This window comes from Musca vetustissima, unplaced genomic scaffold, assembly GCF_032173495.1.
Source record: "Musca vetustissima isolate MV318-11 ecotype Yass unplaced genomic scaffold, APGP_CSIRO_Mvet_v1 utg36638, whole genome shotgun sequence".
Taxonomy (NCBI): Eukaryota; Metazoa; Arthropoda; class Insecta; order Diptera; family Muscidae; genus Musca; species Musca vetustissima.
In genome coordinates, this window is record NW_026879653.1 from 212352 (window position 1) to 236836 (window position 24485).

At 34.5% G+C, this 24485-nt stretch overlaps 1 protein-coding gene across 1 annotated transcript in view; it reads right to left on the reverse strand.

Annotated features, from left to right (window-relative positions):
* Nucleotides 1-24485, reverse strand: part of LOC133324702 (protein bicaudal D) — a 41156-nt gene continuing 16671 nt past the window's right edge. The window contains exons 2-7 of the mRNA XM_061533544.1: nt 4768-5133; nt 3702-4702; nt 3416-3633; nt 2837-3088; nt 2596-2770; nt 1-250 (exon numbers count right to left, since the gene is read on the reverse strand). Coding sequence (XP_061389528.1) covers nt 133-250; nt 2596-2770; nt 2837-3088; nt 3416-3633; nt 3702-4702; nt 4768-5133 — 2130 coding nt within the window. The 3' untranslated portion in view covers nt 1-132. The remainder of the gene's footprint in view (nt 251-2595; nt 2771-2836; nt 3089-3415; nt 3634-3701; nt 4703-4767; nt 5134-24485) is intronic.

Consider the following 24485-nt stretch of genomic DNA (forward strand, 5'->3'; position numbering starts at 1 on the left):
CGACATAAATTAAATTTGCTTGTGTTAGTTTAGTAGTGGTGTTGTAGTTGTTGCTGTTGTATTAAATTAAATTTATAACTTAAGTAGAGTATAAACTAAAGCTAAAAGTTTACGCTGCACGCTGATTTTATGTTAGAAGTTATTTGGATTATTATTTGCCGGATTTCTTGTCGAGGGCCGTGATGAAAAGGATGATTTACCGCCAGTACCGCGCTGTGGTGGCATAGGACGGCGTGCGTGACGCATTTCTCTGTAAATAAAATATATATAGAGAGAAACAAGTTATATATTAGTGAAGCACATACGAAAAATTCAATTAAAGTGTAACTCAAAGTAATTAATATAACACTAAATAAAAATTTGAATCACTGTGTACGGGATATGAACAAGTCTGAATACAAGGATTTATAGTCTGATATATATGAGAAGTGTGCAAATAGTTGTCATTTTGCTAGTAGCCATCCTCATCAAAAAGTGAAGTGAGCTAAAATTACGCAATTAAACAAAACTGTAACAAATTAATACAGCAAGTAATTTATTAAAATAATATGTGCGACTAATAGATATATACATTTTCCTCATAAATTGAGAATCTCAATTATTCATTTGAAAGTGTTGACCCTTCGAGTACATTTTCGTTCGGAATCAAACACTGAATAAATTTATTTGATTTTTTCATTTTCCATATTAAAAACATATGCCCAAAATTTTCAGTCGTCAATTTTACATATACATCTCGTATAGATTGGAAATTATAAACCCCTCGAATCATAATCCGAACAGACATCGTGAATTTAATATATCTCCCTGTACAAACAAAGCATTGGAATGTTTCATCAAAGCAAAAGTTAGGTTAGTAGTTTAAGAAAGAATCATAAAAGGAAATTTATGTTATTGTCACTCATCTTACACTGAATGAAACATATTCCGGTAGTACTAGTACAGTCGAATTCGGATAAGCGAACGCCGGTTTATCGAAAAAATCGGTTAATTGAATCTAAAAATGTTATACTAATATTACCAAACTAAATTTTACTATTTTTCAGATATTTATTGAAGCTTCGTTTAAGCGCAACGAGTTTTGATTATCCGAAGTTCTTTTAATTGAAAATTCTGATTAAGAGAAAAAAATTTTCTGAAATTAGGCGATTTCGCTTAACCGAATTTGACTGTATAATCCGAACCTAAATATATTAAATTCACCTACACACTATTATTTTCGAATGGTGAGAGACAGAAAGCCAAATCAAGAGTTTATAAAAAAACATAAGTAACATGAAGGATTTATATGAGTATTTACTTCTTGAATTTAAGAATTAAAAATGTATAATATAAGGCTAAGGAAAGGATGGACGATGTTCCCCAATTGCACTGCTAAGCCCGCCAAACAACTTAAATTAGATAAATCATGAAAATAATAAATAACTTGTACTATCTAGTATTACATTCAGAAATAGTTTCCCTTTAGATAATCATGAAAATAATAAAGCACTTGTACGTCAAGTATTGCTTTCAGAAATAGTTTAGCTTTAGCTTGCAAATCCGTTTGATTCAAATTTTAATATAGTGAATCAAATTACTTTGAATATATGTCATATATTAGGGACAGAAGAAAATAGCATGCAATTGAAACAATAATACTAATAGGTAAGCAAGTTGAAATACCAGGAAATAACTGTTTAAATATAATGAAGAAAAATGTGTGAAAATGATGAAATTGAAAAAGTAGTGGGATAGAGAGATAATAAATATAATTTCATGTGATTAACTTCTTTTCCTAAATTCTCCCTTATCACAAGCTCCACTTTATTGTGAAATACATAAGAACATAATCCCAGCAGAATGATTGATTGCATCCACATACATATATATATATATATATATACATACATGGTATATGTTCATATTTACAAAATGATATGTTGTTGTACTTGTTGTTTGTGGTAAATACGTGTAAATGAGTGAAAAGAAAAAAAATAAATATCATGATGCGGGGAGGAAATGTAAATGGACATGTAATTGGTTGTTGCTGTTGTGTATATGTATTTTAATCCAAGCTTAAGCATGTCTATACGAATCTTGTGTAGTATGCAGGTATATATAAATGAACAAACAACAAACAAAAAAATAATAAACAAGCTCTTAAAATGGTCAACGCTTACCAATGATGAATAAAACCACAGCATGGTAATAAAACAGAAAACACACGTTACGGAAATAAAACTCTTTTTCAACAAAATAATATGTAATAATGACCACACACACAACATACACCAATTATAAGATGTGGGGACACTTTGAATAGTGAGGGGGCGGGCGGAAACTTGAGATAAATAATAATGAATGCAATGGTGGGTGGTCGTTCAAAGTAATTCAACTCTTGGCTTATGATGTGATGTCAATAATAATAAAAAAAACGAAAAAATAAAAGGGACTAGAAACAATTCAATGCTACTTTATACGAAGGAACTTTAAACAGAGTATAAAAAAGAGGGATTCATAGTATGAACAAAACAAGTAAGGGAAGAAATTCTCTTAAGCTGGTCGGTAGTTTTGTTTTGTTTCTTAAATTATTAACGACCCAAATGAACCCACCGATCCATTTCGATTTCTTCCAATTTTTGTGTTAAACTCAATTTTTGCTGAACGGCCAAACGCAGGAGTTGATTAAGAGTTTTCTTCTCTTCTTCGGCAGCTTCCAATTGACGATTAAGATCGTCAACTTGTGTGACATATTCTTCACAACGGGCAGCAAACATTGCACGCAAACCTACAAGAAAACAAAAATACAATAAGTAAATTGACCAACACGCGTATTCCAATTTAATAATATTACTTGAGAATGTTGCTGCATCCTCCTTGAGGATTTTCAATTCATTTCTCAGTTTGGACATGGTCTCACTTACGACCATCTTCTCATTTTCATATTTGGATTTGAGGTTGGTGAGTGCAACTTCAGCAGTCTGTTTGTTGGATTTAAGCACAGTACGCAGGGTGGCGATTTGCTCACGTTTCGTTGACAACAAACTCTTGAGTTTAATAATCTGTTCTTGCAATTCTTCGACTTCTTCGCGATTGTATTTATCACCTGAAATAAATAAAATAGAAGGAATTATTAAATATTGTGGAATAATGTTCTTTCCAACCATTAACAAATTGAAACTACTGAGGTTATTTTGAAATAAGTATTGGAGGAAATCTTTACGGGACTATCAAGTGATTTTATTATTAAAATTCTTAAATGGGCTAATGAAATATTCATTCGCCTCCACAAAACATTCACATCATTATACAAATTAAACAAAGGTTAGCATCTAAATCAATAATGAAATGTATAATTATAAAGCCCTTATAGTTTCATGAGATTATATCAAATACAAATATATTGTATTTCGATTGCAATAAATAAACATACCATCAGAAACATCACCACGAACTTTATTCTTATTAAGCTCAATGGTATGCTCAACTGCGGTCTTCAGATATTTAATTTGATCCGATACAGTGTCAACATATTTCTTTATTTCCACTGAATCAGCCAATCCCTGCAGGTCTTCGATTATTTGTGGTTTCGATATGAATACATCGGATTTGAATTGTGATTGTATGGCGGTCAATGAATCATTTTCAAAGCTGTTCAAAATAAATTCGCATTAAATATAAAGTGTACAATAGATGGCACAGTATTTCTTTGCAGTTACCTCATATCATCACTCTTGTGATCCAATAATACTCGCGTTGGCATTTCACCATTTACTGTGCACACCAAATGATACAATTGAGCCAAATCGTCACTCAATGCAACCAATGTTGAACGGGCTGAACCCAAACTTTGACCAGCATTTTGTGAAATATTTGTCAGCGTTTGGACATCACTCTGCAAATCCAAAGATTTCTGCTCTGTGGACAGTAGCTTGTTTTTCAGATTGGTAATTTCGTTACGAAGCGATGTCATCGCATCGGTGTAATTCAAGCCCTTCTGCAGTTCATTCAAATCAGTCTTGAGACCATCGATTTCCTTGGAGGACAAGGTGAACCAATTGCTATATTTGGACAGGGTATCACGTAATTGTTGTTTGAGGTTCTCCTCGTTTTGTTGTTGTTTAATAGCCTCTTGTGAATCTTCTTTGTTGTCGTATTGCTTTTTCAGTTGCATCAGTGCATCTACGTGAGCGGCCAAAATAGCCAGGCGTGCCATGAAGTTTTGCAATTCATTTTGTGATTTATCCAGACTGGTTTGGGCTTCACGTAAATTGGCCGTCAAATGGGTCTTCTCATTCTCCATGGATTCGAGTTGTTTTTCGAGTCTCTTCAATTCATTCAAATGAATTTCGGAGAAGAGATCACATTTGGTGCCATCGGGTGATTTAATTTCCGTCGACAAATTGGCCTCGAAACGTTTTAAGGCCATGTTGTCATCTTCTCCATCACTGTTGGCACTGGTGTTGTCATCACAAATCGTACCGCGTATGTTGTACGCCAAATTGCTTATGTGATACATGGATTCGCGATTCAAATGACTATCAAGTTCCTTCTTGAGAGCGTATTTAGCTTCACGTTCACCCTGCAATGTTTCCAAAGCCTCTTCCATTTGCTTTTCGGCAATCTTTTTCAAATTCGTCAGTTCATCAACTTGTTGATTTAGTAATTCCAATTCTTCAGTCAGACGACGTATCTCATGTTTGGCACCTTCAAATTCAACCTAGAAGAATGGAAATCGTTGTTAGCGATTCAAGCTTGAATGGTTTTAAATTTCAAAATACCCACCTGTGAACTACGTAAACTTGAGACTTGCTTTTGCAGTGTAATATTCTCCTCCTCCAATTCCGAATATTCTGTGAGCATTCGTGTTTCACGAAATTTAAGTTCCTTCAGCTCGGCTTTGAGACGCAACTTCTCCGCCTCATTATCGGACTTGTCGCGTCCAATATCGGAATTCTCCTGCAGCATACGATCGCGTTCATTGCGTACTCGTTCCAATTCATGACGCAATTGTTTCACTTCATTTTCTAATTCTAAAATTTGTAGATTTAATGATGTCTCCCTTGCTGCCGATTCATTGAGCAGTGACTCCTCCTGCTCGATGCCAGTTTTTGTTGTGACTTTTTGCGAGGTCTGATATTTGGTAAGAGCCTAAAATGAAACGAACAAAAATGGGAAAGAATGCATTAATTAAAAGAAAACAAATAAGCTTAAGGATAATAAGGCACTCGAGATTTGGGTGAGAGTGAGGAGGGGTCGTTTCACCATTTTCGATAAATGCTAATGAAATGCAAATAATTAAGAGAAAATGTTCAATGAAACCAAAAACCAACGTTATGCTGCAGCAGTACAATAGGGACACAACTCCCACCCACCAATCCATTGTTCATTGACTTAACTGTACTTTATTTTCTCTTATCGAAATTTTGCAGTAAAACAAAAACAAAGAATTATTAATACAACTACAAGTTTTTATTCTTTTGCAATGAAATTTCACTCTGCCAAAGGACAAAGAAAATTGAATACATGGAGAGAAGTATACACGGCTATTTTTTAATTACATTAAAAAAATGGAAAATTTAACAGAACAAGACAGTATCCTTCTGGGTTCGAAGGAGATTTCAACTCTTTAAGAGTTAGAATTGAAATTGTGGTTGTAAGAAGCTGAAAGTTTTTTTAAAAATACTTTCGGTTTCGGTTCATCTGACATCAATTTAAGGCAGAGTTTCTGACAATCATAGACGCAGTCGTACTGGTCATAACATACGACCCGGGAGTATGTATGCCGATAGACAGGTGGTGCCTAAAGCAATTAGGTCGTGGACTATAAATTAGAAAATGGTTTTGATTACCTAACAAGCTTCTATATGTTGGTGAATGAGTGATTCTTCTGTAAAAAAAACATAATACACAGAACATAAGAGTACGATAATCACAAGACGTCATACTTCAACCTATTGCCACACTTCTTCTTAAGATCCATGAATGGTGAGACAGAAAAACAATATCTATTTTTTTTAAGTTTTACATTCCAAATTTTTATTCCAAGATAAAAATACAATTCAAACTTCAATTTCAAAAATAAATCCATATACATAATGGAAATACAAATACTTAGGATACACCTACAGCAATCTCTAAATCAGAAGCAAAGGAATGCCATATTCCGTTCGTTACACTTAAATATTAAATTCCACAGCAAATTGCCTCTGTTTTATGTTATGACTGTTGTTGGTGGTGCTTCTGCTTCTCGTTCATTGTGTTATTAAAATACAAGGACAAGCGTTGATTTCAACATAAAAACGCCACCACAATCCTTGTGCCATGTCTTTACAAACACATTCACAATAACCGAGCATAACACCGCACAAACATATACATTCAATCATACACACAGGTTGGTAGGTGGGTGGGTTGAAGTTTATGCAATTTGCATACATAAAAAATGAACTCTGTCAGTGAGCAAAAGAAAAACCAGGATCACAATTCATTCTTCACCACCACCTACCCACCTCCCTCCGTTTCCACGCACTTCATATTTGCAATCTACTTGCACAGGTGCCGGTAATAACTATTTGGCTGTGGCTGGCTATACTATGCCACGGTTATAGTCACTTGGGGAATTTTCCTCTTATTGCAAGCAAGCGAGTAATAGTTTCAAGTCTTTCCCTAGCCACCCAATCAGGAAAATGAACAGTTTAAGTTAGATTGGGAGGTTTGGGTGGGTAGGTGACTGCTTGGTTGGTTGGTTATTTGATGCTCCTGGGTTAATTGCAAACTTGCTGTTGGAATGATAACAACAATAAATACGTTTAGATTTCTTTTTTTTTCGTTGTTTAATTCTTAGTTGTTGTTTTTGCTTCGTTTCTATGTTCCGTTGTTTCTCGATGTCGCCGTCAAGCTGTTTTTTTTTTTTTCCTACAATTCATTGTTAAAGAATAGAGTTACCATGATTCTGATAGGGTAAAAACATAGTGTAAAGGATTTGTCGAGATGTAGGTGTATTATTTTTGGTATTTAGTAAATTGTTTTGAGATGATAGGAGCGATGCAGACCTTTGCACGCTACAAAGGACACATGTGTTATTCTCCCAAACGTCTGCCACCAAACAGGTCATGCACAGGACAGCACATCAGCATGGAACATTAAATAAATTATTTTGGATCGTAGATTTCAACACTTTCTTATAGAGTTCTTGCAAGAATATGGCGCTCAGAGTATCACTTTTCAATTGGTCATTTTCCACATCAAACGATGATAAAGGATTGTCATATTCCTATTTTAAATCATGGAAGAACACTTGGTTCTAAATATTCAAAGTTTTGGCAGCCCTATCTTTACAATATAAAAAAACAAAACATGAAAACTGTATACGAAACGGATTTTCCTAGTTCATTTCAATTCTGGTTAAATGCTGTTTTTATGTTGTTGCTGTTTCCTGTTTTGGCATCCTTTACCATTTTTGCCATCTAAAAGGTTACTACCGTTCGCTTATTGTGTTACGCCGTCAAGTATTATAATTTATTGGATTATAAACAGAACGAACATGGTTGATAGGGAGGCATGGGGGAGCTATGCGATATGCAAGGTTGATTTTTTTTTAGAAATGTGAAGACGTCGTGAATAAAAAATGTTTTAGGGTATATTAATTACTCAAACTGAATTGTGTGTTCGTCGTCATCAATAAATAGAAAGCATATAGGAATAAATAGAACGCATGGGGAAAGGAGGAGGAGAAAGCATAAGGAATAAATCAATTTTTAGACCGTAAATGAGGCGGACATCATTAGGGACTGAATATAAAAACATAGATTGATTTCTGTGTTTTGGAAATTTCTAATTCTTATTATAAAATCTGGGGGACTATTTGACTATTTCTTTCTTAACATTATCCAAATCTGACACAAATCTAATTCCAAGAAAAAATATGTAATAGAATATGTAGAAAATGAAATATATTATATATATCATTTCGAGATCATCATTCTATTTTAAATATATTTCATATATATTTTAAATATATTTCCTAAATTTGAATCTTTAGTAAAATTTATAACATTTATGGACAAGAATTCTGCTTATAGTGAAAGCACTTGACAATTTCCAGCAACACACCTTCGTGTTAAGTCACAAAACAAAACACATACACACTCACAAAATAGCCACAAAGGTCAGTTGGAATTTCATATGAAGTAATTATAATTTGCATGAATTATCCAAATAAAAAACACACACAAAACAAAACAAAAAAAATACTAAACCTTTCACCACAAATTTCCACCCAAAGCACCATCATTAGGTGAGTAGCGGGATAAGGCAGCAAATTTGTGATTTCTTGTAATATGGACACATGAATAGAACTGAACAGGGGAATGTTGAAAGACTCTTGCAAATATCAGTCAACGGATGGGTAATGGAAGAAGAAAATAGTTGGGGTTTTGTATTTAACATCAGCAGCTCCCCCTTTTTTCTTGTTCTTCTATGTGGTGGTTTTTATTTTAGGTTTTGTTGTTGCTGTTGTTGCTGTTGTTGGTGTAATACCCCAAATAACAACGGACAACACAACATGTAGTTTGTGGCTTTATTGGCTCATTTCATTTGGTTTCATTTGTTTTCTGCTGATTTTGTGTGAATGTTCCCCTTTTGGGCGCTCGCTCGGTATGTATGTATGTACAAATGTGTGCATGTTGGTTTTCATCATCATCATCATCATCATCATTTTGTTGTTGTTATTTTTGTAGTACATTTTTCAAGTGGCAAAATATTGCACTAAAACACACTTTGCTTTTTTAGGTATGTACTTTTTTATATATATTTCTGTTGTTGTTGTTGTTGGTTTTAACACACAAACATTTGGAACACGCGTGTCGTCGTCGTTGTGTGTTGCACTAAAGTGGGTCATTAAACATTTTCATGGGTTTTGTTTTTGGCCATTTTGCATTAACACAAAATATGTGTTTGGATTTTTTAAACAATAGAAATGGTTATGATCGAATGACATTGTTATTATACCCTGTATCAGTACGATACCCTAATATAATGGATTAGTATTGGTCCACTTTTTTGTAATCATCAAATTATGCAAATGCTAGTATCAATGCACTCCAAAATTGGGAGAATTGCGTAGGTAATTTTTAAAAAGTTTTAATTGACTTTTAATTTTACTTCAGCTCAAATTTCTTTAAATTAAAAGTATAATTTGTAATTTTTAATTGAAAATATTGTCAACATTGGTAAGAGGATGTCTGTTATATCGTCAGACTCGGAAGAGACAATTATTGTTACGCTTAGAAGAGGAATAGTCAATGTAGGGCTTCAAGGTGCGTGAGAAAAATTAAAGGAAAAAACTCAATATTCATTAAAATACGTTTTCGAAATGGAACATTTTGAACCTAAAATTGATTCCAAATATGTATTTCAGATCTAGCTCAAAAGAAACAGAATATAAACAACTATCTAATTTTATACAGTTAAGGTTGAAAATTTATTTTGAGGAATTTCCAGCTTATTTACCCGGAAGGTACGAAATTGAGTGATAGATCCAATTTCCCTTATAATAATTACTTTTTAGGCGACTCCCACACATACACATTTGTTAAAATCACTAATAAAATACAATTCCAAATACATCGAGGTGAAAGAGTTACAACTAAATAACTAATTTTTAAGGTATTATGTAATTTCTCACCTAAGGCGACCATCTTAATGCTGGAAACCTAGTGTCCATCAGTATATCAGGCTTAAGTTGATACTTCTTGTTGATACTTGGAAGGGTCAAGAAGTTGTTTTTCAAGCTTAACGGACAAGTACAGCTTCAACAATTTCTTCTACTCCTCAATGACATCGTTCAATGCTAATTCATTTATGGACCCCTCTATTAATTCCATCAATCCCATCACACCTGAAGACATAAAACTGAGTAAGCAGGCTGCACTTCTTCTCAATTTAATTGAGGAAGCCGATTTCATTCGTCTTAAATAAAAGAGCATTCAGAGGACGAGGATGACATCATGAATACCACTGTGGTCAACACGTTGTGACTCAGGAGAGAGTATCGATCTTGGTGGAGATGGGAACCCCAACTCTATGGCACGATGTGACAAATTGTGCTACTGAAGGCCATTGAGGTTGATGTTGGAGCAGAGAATCTGCCCACTGAAAAAATGGATGATTCATCAAGCGCAATCAACCGCCAAATCTGTCAATGGAAGAAAAAATGAAAGGGATACACTTCGACAATCCGCTCATTGAACGGAATAAAACAACTATAGCCAACAAAGACATTATCAAAAGACATGATGTCAGGAATCTCTAATCAATCAGTACCTTTTGGAGGGTCCCAAATCCAATCAAATATTCAATATTTTGTTATAATAATCCAGAACCAGAATTATAATACAGTAAATCCATTGATGGACAAATCCCAATAACAACCTAAAGCGGCGAACGTAAAGCAGGAAGTGCTCTCGACAGCTGTGTCGATTTCGCCGACGTCTGCAAATCTTGGTATCAAACCTATAAAAATTTGAACCGGTGACTGTGAAGAAAATGTGGTCTTCAGATGAACAGCAACTGGCCGAGAAGAGCCCCACGCATTGCTGAATCATGCACACTTCGACAATATCTTGAATAAATACTCATTTCGATTGGTGTAAAGAAATTAAAAAAAATATATATTTTAATTTCTTGCACCAATCAAAAGATTAATGCTTATAAGTAAAAAAAAAAAACAATCTTTGATCCTACAATACTTTTTTATACAACAAATACTAGATGCGAATCTTGCTTCTCATATATAGTTTCTAAACAGAACCTTATTTCAATAAAATCACTCCCACTCCGACTCTCAATCGTTTAGCATACATTGAAAGCTTAAGATCAATAACCACCCTTGTCTAAATTGATGGACTCAGATTAAAACTTGTTGTTTCAAAGGAAGCCACGAAAGCTCCGCGTCACGAGCTGCTTTATTGACGCCCAACGTGGAGCCTACTTCATAAATACCCAAAGTGTAACCTGCTTTATTGGCGCCCAGCGTGGGGCCTTCTTCATTGACAACCAAAGTGGGACTGCTTTAAATCACTTTTTTTGTCAGCTCAGCATTTTTCAAAAATAACCCAACTTAATATAATAAAAAATATCCATAATAATATTTTCATCATCATCACAATGAACACTCGGACACTGAGTAGACATAAAATTGTTGTTTTAGAAGCTCAGTCATGCAGTGTAGAAAGAAAAAAAAATATAATAATAATACTGTAACACATTTAACACAGAATGTGGCCAGAAAATGTACGTGTATATGTAGTTGCAGTGCTATGTGGGTATGCGAGCGGCCATGGTAGACTACCAAAAACGGAAAACTTTAAAATATTTCGTACAGCATTATAGTCACCATACGTTGTTCGAATACGAAAGTTAGACGGGTCAGCATGGGAGATTGATTAAGTTTGGTTTTTTAAAAGTTGGTAATAACTTACGTTATGGGTGATTTGTGCACTAGACCAGTTTTTATTAAAAATGAGTTATGAGAGGGCAGTAAGAGGTAATTATCATCGCATAACTAGGTATGCAGTAGGAACATATTTTAAAAATATTTTACGAATGCGGTAGTAAAATATTTAAATTTATAAGATGGAACAGGACTTACGAGTTTCACATTGATAATCAAAAATGGAAAATTAGTATCCTCGATTAAAACAACACACAGAACTGTCATTGCCGGAACAAAATTTCAAAGTAAAAATGTCATCCCGCCATAACTCAAAAACTTGACCTATGGCGAATTTGTCCTTCTGGGTTCTTGATTTACTCGCCAAGGTCTTTCATTCCCAAAAGGAAAATTGTCGAGCCCCAGACCATGAGCTCCATTTGGTTGCCATAGTGCAATTAAACACTTTTAAATCATAATTTTCATCTTTTTAAAGGAAAACCCCTTCTCAAACTAAAGACATTAAAATCTTTACACACACACACTCATTCGCACATTACGATTATAACTGTAATTTTTGTTTGTTGCGACAATTAGTTATGACATTGTTTTAAAATTGTAATTAAAATAATAACCATCTGAGTGAGTCGGCAACAAGAAAATAATACCTCCTACATTTTCTTCTGCGGTTATAAAAAGCCTGCAGCAGGCAAGCCGACAGATGAATGTATTCAACAGTCAGCCACTTACATTTGATTGTTGTGGAAGCCCTCCCTTTGTCCGTTCCTCCCCATAGTTTACCATTATAATTATAGGTTTCTTCAATGATTTTCAAACAAACAAAAAATGTAATGCCACCCCATTTACCCTCCGGTGATGACAAATGCATTCAATCGCGGTGGAGGGTGGTCGGTCGTATTCTTGTCGGTCGAGACAAGAATAAAATCTCCGTCTATAGCAATTCCTTTGAGATGCAAAAAAGGGGGAGTGAAACATGAAACAGATGTAAAAAAATGCAAAATGGATAAGGCGACAAACGCATACATGAAAATGCATATGCAGTTCCCCTATATTTTGCAGATGAACAGGAGATTCCACAAGATAGGTTGGAAGGGTGTCTATAAATATGATTTTTGAATTGTAAAATAATATGCATTAAAAAATATAATTTTTTGAATAATAGGCAACACATTGAGCGGAAAAAAAGTATTTAATAAAATACGCAATTTCATTAAATAGAAATTTTTCCAATCATGTTCGACTGTGTATTTTTTGCAATGATGAATAAATAGCTAGATATACGTACATGTGGAATTTATATTGAAATTAAATCAATTCGGTCGACAGTGCAAATTTTCACATCACTATTTTTCTGAATTGAAATGAAAAAACACATGGAACTCAAACTGATTCTCACGAACTTGTTTAGGCTTCGTCGTTTGATCAAATACATAATTTTTGTAAATTTCATCAGAATTAGATAGGACATTTTATTATAAATATTGTCTAATAAATTTCAGTATATATATATGCATGTTGTTACTGGATTTAATATCAGATCTCCATTAAATAATCCTTCCATCGAAAGATGGTCTTTTGGGCCAAAATTCCAAAAGACTTCCAAATTTCAGAGAGGAATGAAAATCCTTGGTTTAATACCCGAAGTGACAGCTAATTTGTCTACACAGGTTGTTGTTGCAGCCCTAATCCTTTTGCACAATGGGCCAAGCTGACAGACGTTGACATTCTTGGTTTAATACCCGAAGTGACAACTAATTTGTCTACACAGGTTGTTGTTGTAGCCGTAATGCTTTTGCACAATGGGCAGAGCTGACAGTCGTTGACTGAGAAAGGCTCGGTTGGTCCCCACCTCTGTCATGGTCAACAGAGTTATTTGAATGAACTAACGAGATTCATCCAGAGTCCGAAAAAATAGCAGCAGGCGTGAAAAGAGTAGGCAGGAGAATGAAGGGATACATTTACATTTTCCTATGGAATGGCGACTAATGTGATTGAATGGCGACAAGTGACAGGTAGGTAAGTGTCTTCAAAGCGATACGGCGAATTTTTGAAATGTTGAAATGTTTTATGCCCAACTCAGAAAAAAAAACAAGGCAATGAAACGAAATGAGACTATAGATCAATAATTGAAACACTTATAAATAACATCTCCGTGGTGTTTCGCATGAAGCAGTCGGTTTCACTCGTTGAAATGTTTGTAGACAAATAAACCGTCGAAAGAAGATTTTAAACAAAATGATAATCCAAAAATATCGCCTTTCGAATAATGGGGTGTGGCGTTTCTGGATTATAATCCGAAATATAGGTCAATACTGTCAACTTTTGAGAAGGGAAATTTTTTCCCCGATGACAATACACAATATAAAATTAAACATAATTTGGTGGAAAAAAAGTGTCCAAACTCGCCAAAGTACCAAAATTTAGGAGGTACCGTTATATTGGGAATATACTAAAAAGTATACCAATATTTATAATTTATGGTGAGAAGATTTGCCACCCAATGCGTTTTCAGAAAAAATCTTAGGAAGAAAAGTGCCCAAAAAACCGAATATTGGGCGTGCATATTGGCGACTATACATTCCAGGAGAAGAGAATAAAAAACAGACAAACTAATATACTCTCCAACGGCATTCACCTACATTAGGAATATTCCAAACCGAGACCATAAGCTTCATTTTGTGGCACAGTGTTATAAATGAATTATATAAAAAAAAATTTCTGCACTTTAGCATTTGAAATTCAATCACTTATTTTTATGTCAAAGTTCAATAATTCCAGCGGTGTCTAATTTTTGATTAACATCTTAAAATGTTTCAAGTCGAAGAATGTGTGAGGTATGTATGAATATTATCAAGTTTATGTGTTATACAAATTCGAAAATGATTTTTTAGTAAAAATTTCATTTAAAATCAAATTAAAAATTTTATAAAATGTTCAACACTACCTTATCCTCCTCCTCTTTCTTTGTCCGAACATTTTCAGTCATCATAGTTGATATTTATGTATATTCCCCAAAGAGTTGTTGTATGACCACATCCAAACAAGTCATCAAAAATCACTAATCACTAAAAGTGCATTTTTTCATATTTCTGTTCATTTTTTATAATAATAATTTTTTTTTTTTTCAATTTTTTGCTGGTTGGGTATTTATCTTTTCAACGCCTCTTTATTGCAGAGGTTAGAGACAACAATGGTAAATAACAGAAAAAATATAAAAAAACGACTAAAACCGACAAACAGCCACCAAACAACAAACGACAACGAGAACAGCGAAAAAAAAGAAATCAAGAGGCAGCCAACAATAATAATACGCAGCAACAACAATAAAAGGAAAATATAAAAATATACACTTTTAATTAAAATAAAATGATCTCCCTCTTGACACTCATTTCCTAATGACTGCACTGCTCTGCTCGGCTTGGTTCGTTCTGTTTAGTGTTTGGTTGTCCGGTCTGTTGCAGTTGTCAGTTTTTTTGTTGTTTTTATCATTTTGTTGTTGCGTTCGTTCACTCGTTTGGCGGGTGTGTTTGCAACGAATGCTTGCTTGCCCCTCAGCAACAGCAGTTCGGTTTTAGTTCTGGAGAATGCAACAACAACAACAACTGAAAACACACATTTCATTGTGCAATGGGCGACAAGCTAAAGCTATGGCGGAATTACGTCGCGCAACCAAATTTCCGTTTAGCTTTTGGCACTGTCAGTCGCTAGTTGCTCCGTGTGCAAAGTTTCAAATGAAATGTTTGCATGGGTGCATGTATGTGTGTGTGTGTTTGCTTTGGATTTTTTATAGAAATACTGCCGGTTTGGGCGGGGGTGATGATGACAGGGTCAAATGAAAAAAGTTTACTGTTCACTTTTATAGCTTTGCAGGTTAATGTTTGATTTAGGGCACACCTTGACGTATGATGAATGCGTAACGCCATGGAAAATGCATTACTTATACGTGACCATTAATAATAATAATACTCCTAAGTAGATTGATTCCAGAAGAAGCCGTGTAAAAAAAACCGTGTAAAAATGGAATTCCCCTAAATTAGTGCTATTCACATTTGATTTGACTAGTAAAAATTGTTTGTACGCGCTAAAGGGGAATTCAGATAAATCTTTAAGCTAGTGTTCGCAAACTATCGATACTATTGATGGTTTCACACGTTTTTCTTTCATAAATACTTTTTTGTGATATGAACATACATCGCAAAAATTAAATTTGACAAAAAAATTTAAATACATAACATTTCAAATCGTGCTAAATGGAATAAAATGGTGTAAAAAATTAAAAATACTCAGTTTTTTTTTAAACTTTCAATTTTCAAACCGTGTTATATCTAAACCGTGTAAAAACAGACTTAGGTGTAATTGCATTCTCTTGTAGGATCAAATTTCCATACTTTCCTAACAGCATTTTTATAATTTATGGTTAAAATATTTGCTAGCAATGTGAATCCGAAAAAAAATTGAAAACTGTCCGCAAAATACCACCACAACTAATCTAAATTATGATCATAATTCCTTATAGGCTAAAATTGGTGTCCTGAACTATACAACTGTATCTTCAACAATGACAGCGACCACTGGTGTAAACCAATATTACCCTATTCTGAATAAAAATTTTAGGAAGAAATATGAAGGTGTTTAAAGTTTGGATGAAATTGGTTACTGACTTCGAGAGTAATCGCGCGCACCAGACGGCCCGACAGACAGACGGACATTTGTAAATCGACTCCAAATTGCCTGAAACGGTTTGGTCCAATGAAACATGGGATCTAAAAACCAATATTTCGATGGAGCACATTTTCACCATATCAAAGTGTAGCCTTTAAGGCTAATAAGGGTGTATGAGATTGTTACGTGACGAATCACGGATTTATGCATACGAGTCCGAAACAAAAACACAATTGACTCTGTCAAATCAACGAAAGTTGTTCGAGGAAAAAACACTTCAAAGCAAATTATGTGCATGTGGCTACTGGTTCGCTTGAGCAACGCAGGGCGGTCTTCGGAGAAATTTGAAAGACGGGTTATCCGCCTTACAACCCTGGGGGCAAAATATGACTGTCGATATCGAGTGAGTAATCTGTTTTTCCAAGAGTAACCGATAATCGATCTGTCAAAAAAATATTTTCTTTGTTATAAGGTAGACACAAACGCACACATATTGGAAATCTTTTAATTTTTGGCGGATTTATTGATAAAAGATATTTTATATATTCTGAATAAAATTGTGTAAAAATAATATCGATCGAAACAACTCGTTATCGACTGTCATAATTTGTCCCCTGGTTTTGCACCTAATGACTTGTTTTTACTCTCGTGAAATAATTCTGGTAAATGGTGCGCTAATATGTCACCGCAATAAATGCTCCAAAACAATAAAATATTACAACTGCAGCAGCATTGATTAAGATGAAAATTTACCGAATACGATGATTCGGGGAAATATTTATTATCTGTATATTCCAGAATACACAACATACCTTCTTTAATACAATACTTCTTTATATTTTTTCACAACTGAAATTTTCTAACTTTCCACTTTTCGATTCTATTTCATTTCTTTTGATACAAAAGGCCTTCAATAATAATATATATTTTTTTTATTTTTTGTTGGATACTAATCTATGTTCCACTACATTACCCAATGAATGAATAAATTTTCTATAAAGAAAGAAAAAAATAACAACAACAACGAAAAAACAAAAACTTATTTTATGCCCATTCAAAATGTTCTTCCTCTTCTGTCAAAAGGTCATTTTTCAAACTTTTAATTGGAATTAACTTTTTATAACCCCAGCGGAATGATAATCCTGTTTCCATTCATTAATGGCGGCAACACAGCAAAAAGGCTAAAAATGGACAGACAAACACAAAGTGAAATCGTCATCATCATCATCGTCGGCTACACCAGAAACAGCCAATGGAAATCATTTTTTTTTTCTGGCAATTTCTGAGTACAAAAGTTCATAACCTGGCAATGATAAATGTTGCAACACCCACACAAACTATAGAGAGCGTGGCTTTTCAGTGTTCAACGGAAACAAGGCTGGCAATTCCGGCAACATTTTGTATTATGCTGCTCCTGTTGTTGTTGCTGTTATATATTTTGTTACATTTCTATTGTTGCAAATTGCTCAAGTTAAATGACAATAAATGTCAAAATGATGATGTTTGTTACCTTAAAGCCACTGCCAGTGCAACACCACACCACCGCAGGCGCCATTGCCAACTAGCACACACTCAGACACACACAAACCCACATAGCTGTCATAGAGAAACTGATCGACATCCAATCGACCATGTCGAGTGGGAGCGCTGCATTCATGTTCTTCTGTTGTTTCTGCTGCAATACACTGTAGCAGAACACTTGACTGCATTGTTGAGGATTATGCCGGCCTAGCGCTAACCTGCCTGCAGGCACATTAATTCTCCTTGCTCTTAGACTTGAAACCATTGCTGCCATCATATCTCTTCTTCAACAACAACATCATGGAGAGCAACAAACAAATCTGTCTGTCGGTATTCATTCGGTAATAAATGTTGTTGTCCTTGTTGCTTGACGTTGCTCTGTGTTGTGTTGTTGTGTGTGGGTGCTTATACATGTCTCTGTGATTGTTTGTTTGTTTTAGTTGGCTCATATATTTATACAGTCCTTCATTCATGGCATATTGCGGTGGAACATCATCATTGGTGTTGTTGTTGTAAACTCATTGTACACATTCATTCACAACACACCCATATCTAGGAGAGCACAGGATAATTTTTTTTCACTTGCCAAAACACCTAAATTCAGCTTACACCGCCACCACCGCTAGCCGAAAAACTTGGCAGGCTGCTCATAACTTATCCTATTTGTGTTGTTGGTTGGTCCTTTGGTTGTTTGCAAAGTGGGGATGGTGGGCACACCCAACAAAACTTGCCACACCCGTCACTTTTCATCCCCTCGCAAGTAACCTCAGTGTCATTTATGATTATACTACTTTAAATGTCTCTAGCCTAGCCTTTGTCTATACAAAACACTGAACAAAAACAAGTTGGAGGTACAATGTGGACATATCACTATAGATAAGTGGAAATGGGACGAAGTTAATTCGGGGAAGATATTTTAAATTACGGTAAATTCTTATTCTTTTTAGAACAAGGCTATATAGTTGTGGCCTGTTCCGCTTGAACAACATAACCTATAGATTTCGGAGAAAGTCGAAAATGAACAATAGAAGACGAATACGTGTAAATCGTGGCAAATAGAGCTCTCACGCATCGGATTTAACCAACGTCTTCTGATCGGCCAAAACGTGACTTGGTGGGCCATCCGCCGAACAGCTCTGACTTGACTTCTTTTTATTCATATCCATCAAGAAGAAAATGTGTGGTGTCTCAATCCGATTGGAGTGCACGAGTGTTTAAATCATAGTGGAGAATACTTTGAAAAACAAGAAATCCGTTTTTGAGGATAAATATTCGCATTATTACTATTTGGCCCGAAATATATGATCATATAAAAGTGGTAAAGGACGATAAAAAAATGGCAATACCTATTCGTCTTTGACGATCATAGCTAATATCTTATAAGCGAATTTTTATACCCTCCATCATAAAGTGGGCCACACACGTCAAACATGTGCGTTCGATCGGTGTGAATCGAAGCAATGTTTGACGTGTGTGGTACGGTGTTCACACCGAATTGGCGGTGCGCACACCGATCGAAAGAAATTAAAAATTTTTAATTTTTCCTTGTGTGACGCGCACATGTTTGACGTTGGTGTGTGGATATTTTGTCATTTGCTGTGAAATTTCGTGGAGTGCGGATCAGCGGACAATGTCACACACATGCAAAAAAAATGTTTTAAAAGAATTTTTGATGTTTTTTACACATATCGTACAGTGTGGGAAATAAATATATTTTTCCGGAATAAAATTAAATTATTTAAAAAAATTATATTAAATAAAAATATTTGGTCTTTTTTCCCGTCACTATCGCTGACCATCTTTACGCTTCAAAAATAAATACGAAATAAAGTTTTATGGATCCGTTTGACGTGTGTGGGCTAGCAGCTTCACACCGATCGAACGCACATGTTTGACGTGTGTGGCCCACTTAAGGTGAAGTGTATATTAAATTTGTCATTATGTCAAATACCTCGAAATATTCACCGGAGACCACACAAAGTATACATATTATTTATCGGAATAATATGCTATGTCGTCTGTTGAAATCACCATAGAGATCGCAATACTTAAGATAGAGCTCTGACATTTTACACAGACATTGCTAGTATTCCTAGGATGTTTGGTATTGCAAATGACATATATCGGTCCACGTTGTGGTGTAGCTATTCTCGATATTTTAGGGATTTAAGACAGGTTTCCCAACCGAATTGGATATAATTTGTTATTTTGGGATATCATTGAATAACACATATCCGTACCAAAAATTATTAATATTGACCCATGTTTCAGGGAATCCCCTATATTACGGTACCCCCAGTATTCGGCATTCTATAGATTTTGGACACTTTTTCTATCAAATTGGCTGTAATTTTGTGTGATTGGGTTCTCATTTCATAACACATCGCCGAGACAAAAACCACAAAGACACAAGTTTCATGTTAGCCCCAAGGGTGACCCAAGTTTTGGGTATTTTGGACACGTTTTCCAATCAACTAGGTTGTAATTTTGTATTTTGGGTACTCATTGACCCACTTTTAAGGGTAGCCACCATAATATGGTAGCCCCAATGTAGGGATTTTTGACACGTTTTACAATATAATATGCCTGTAATTTGGTATTTTGTATTATCATTGGATGTCTAATCTCACTACCAAAAAATATCAATATTGATCTCCGTTTTATTACAGCCACATATAACGGTATCCACATTATTAGATATTTTAAGAATTTCAATCGTATTTTTCTCACGTATTTCGGTATGTTCAAGGTCACATCATAACATTAGTTTCGATAAGACCGAACTTAACATCGCTTTTACTTGTTTTGTAGAATATTTGGATATTAAAAAATTTATTTAGTTTATTTACTTTCAAGAAAACAGGACTACATAGACGCACAAGGACACGAAAAAGAGGGAAGATATGATTTACAAAAATATTCCTGATTCGATTTAACATGTCATTTCAAAATGAAAAAAAAAAACTTCACCAAAGGCGAATTTGTCCTCTTGGGTTCCTAATGTACTCGCCAAGGTATTTTATCTCCATAATGGATTTTCACACCTCCCAACACTTTTATTTAAAAACTATTTTTTTAAAAATAATATGAAGCCTATTTCTATTCCTACAGTTCGAACTGTGTGATATACATGGTCCAATGTATGAAATTCCAAATCGACATACGTAATACATCACCTACACATGTTTTTTGTTTTTTTAATTTTATGTGTGGCTCCATAATTTTTATCTGTGTCCCATCATCCTTTCTGCCTACCCTCTTCCCCTTTTCTGCCTATCTTTTCATAGACTGCTACTTTGTGTAATGACATGTGACTGCTACTGCCTGCCTATCACATAATATTATGTTGGGCTTGTTGTTGTTGCTGCTGTGGTATATCCTTCCGAACCTATCCTTTGTATTATATCACATGTTGTAGTGTGTGTGTGTGTTCAACTTAAATTTGTGAGGGCAACTGGTTGGTTAACTGGTTGCATCACTTTTCATTTAGTGTCCGTTTGGATGTGGGTGTGTGAGTGGTATCATTAAAAGTTATGACTCCATGTTGTTGCCGTTGGAGAATTTTAATCTCTTTTTCTTAACATAAAAGGAATTGAGGATTATTTTGTTCCAAAGAAGTGAACTGACATTGATGAATGAAAAAAATTGTAGCATACTTTATGACGTATGGGGACTGGAGTGGAGGAAACTTTGTCTCTTTCTCTTGATTTTGTTACAATATAAAAATATATGGAAAATAGTAACAAGATTCTCTATGAGATTTTCAATTTGCAAGAATACAGGAGGGAAGAAACAAATTTGATCAATTGACGAAAAAATATTGAATAATTCCAAAGACCACATGGTCATCATTGTTAAAAGAGTTTATAATTATTTCAAAATTAAAATGTGTGTATGTCTGAATAAATGCATACAACTCCTTCAGGGTGAAATATAAATAAAAATATTTAAATTATTAGTTCAATGGAAGACCAAAAACACAAATTTGGCCTACATGGGAGGTTATATTTAAACAACATAAATACGACGTTTACTACATATTTCTGGCCTAATAACGAAAATACAAATATTTATTACTAATAATGGTTTTATTGTTTTTCAATGAATTCTCCAGAGTTATGTATACGCTCTTTCATACTTTGAAGCCACTTGTCAAGCGAATTTTTATGACTGAAACATATCCAACATGTGACGTTTGAATGCTCTCAAGACATCTCTGGCAACGAAAATCGTAGACCACACATATTTTTATTTACGGAAATAGAAATAGGTCATTGGTTTTCAAGTCGGCGCTGTACGGCGAATGATCCATCAATACCATGTTTTGGCCGGTCACAAAGGTCCTGATTTGAGCTCATGTTTGAGAGCTCGCAATATAATATTGCACAATGATTTGCATATTATCTTGTTCGTTTTTCGAATATTTGTGTTTTGGGCCCGTACGCATAGATCCATGACCCGGCACCTGAACTTATAAGCACATTTGAAGTCCCAAGAAAAAACACTATTTTAAACTAAGTTGTTCATGTAATGTAGAATGTATGTCGGTAGAAGAAATGCCAAGGATGACTCTATCTCACGTTATGTCATATTACGATCTTGCATTACCAGTTGACTCACGACATCGAAGTTCTGTGACAGAAAGGCCTTATTTAGACGACTTTCAAAAGTCTTTGTGTCGTTTTCGGGTACAATTGAATTCATTAAGCCAGTTTTGCAAAATGTAATCGGATTTTGTTTCATCGATGCTCTCTTATCACGACTATCCGTTACGTCGAAAGTTGTGAAAAATTATTGGACGAAAATGTTCACGAGTTAATTTAATTTTTTGCACATTGATTTTTCAATTCACTGTAAACAACACAACACCTGATGGTACGTCATAACGTACTCAGTACGAGTTTCAACAAATTTGTCACTTATTTTTTACACAAAATTTACATAGACTCGGAATTAACTATATATTTGTGTTTGTCTTTATTGTTGTGTTTAATTAATTAACTTTAAACTGTTTAACCGGCTGATGTTTACTGTAGCCGGTGTTTCCCAACATTACTAACCCTCCATAATCCGGATTATGGGGTGTACGTTCTCCCTACGTTATGGGGAGGAGGCCCCCTCGGTCGGCAGGGGCGGGTAAGAGTGGCGTGGGAACGATCGAATAAAAAAAAGATCTAAGTCGGTCTCCTCTGCAATATTTGGGCAGACTTTACAACTGAACCGATTTTCACAAATTTTAATAGAGTTCGTTCATGAACCAAATAAATTAAGATGAACATACGTACGGAATACCCTTGAATACCTTCATCTGAACACAAAATTTTCTTCAAATATAAAATCATGAATTTCTCCTCCACCCAGTCCCGAAATCACTTGCCTAATTGGTACAACATTCTCATGTGTCACATTACACATTTGTAAACTGAGTAAATCATAAAAATTACACGTTGATGAACTTTTGAACTTATTTACTAATATTTCAAAACTTTCTGACAAAGGATAACCTATCCCTTTTAGATGTTGATGGGCGGGCAAGTAGCAAATGAGTATTTTATATGTCACTAATTTTAAAACCAGTGCTACGGAAATAAGAGTAGCATTTGGGTTTTTTGTGGTTTCTTTTTCATATTTATGCTGTGTCTCAGAGAGAAACGTTTTGCATTGCCACACAAAAAGAGAAGAAAATAAACTAAAATTGTTGGTCGCCCGCCCATTTGGCATAGAAGAGCCGTCACCAGGTGAAAGAGAACAAATAAAAAGTTTTAATTAACTTAAGTAAATATTAGGCCACAAAATGTGTAGTCCAAAAGACACATTTATAGCTATGTGTGGTTGGTTGCTCATTGGCACAGAGCTGGGAATTGCAAAGATGTAATCTTCAAAAATGGCATTAATAAAATTTCTCAAAATATACTCTATATAACTCTATTAAAAATCTTAATTTTTTGTATTTAATATTTATGACAAACGATATGAATATTTAATTTATTCATTAAATAATATATTTATTATTTTACCAACTTCACATCATCCATCTCTGTTCAAAATAATCCACCCAACATGTTTATGAATGCCTACAACTGACGACTACTGACTGACAATCCACAAACATTTCAAAATGCATTTAGTCTCTGCATGCGGTCTGCTCTCCAAATCCCCAAAATCAACCCTCATTCTTTAGACTAACCGCCCACTTAACCCATTGGCCGGAAGGAGGGCAGCAGGTGGAGGAGGGGATAACATTAAAACTGCAAACGTTTTAGGAAAAGTAGTTGACAAAGTAAATTGAAAAATTCACTAGTCAAGCCCAGTGGAAAAAGTATTTTGAATGGGGGTGTAAGGGAGAGAGAGAATAAATAAATAAAGCAACCAAGAATTTTTTTCCATAAAAAAGAAGGTGATAAACTAAATCTATTTGGCCTCTATATGAGATTTTGATGTTGATGAATAGATGGTATGTTTTGTGTGTGTGTGTTTTTTTTTCTTTAAGACAGTAGATTACAGTTTACTGTAAATATGAATAAAATGAAATTGTAAAACAGCTTCAAATCACTATAATTATATATCGACTGATCTTCAATATAAATTGGTTCGTATCTTTAAATTTATATACTGTAAACCTACATACATTTAATTTTACAACATTCTGTTCTTCGGAACCTACTGTATCGTGAGATTAAATTACACGCATAAATATAAAGAAAATTGATTAAGAGGGATAAAATTATACAAAATAATATTTTTTCTAGGAGATTTTCACGCGATGACTCAGATTTGATCCAGAGTAGCCCCCTGTTTCATATATTTCTATACATGTAAAAAGGATAAATCTGCAGAATATTTTTCACTAGACGTGAAATGGACT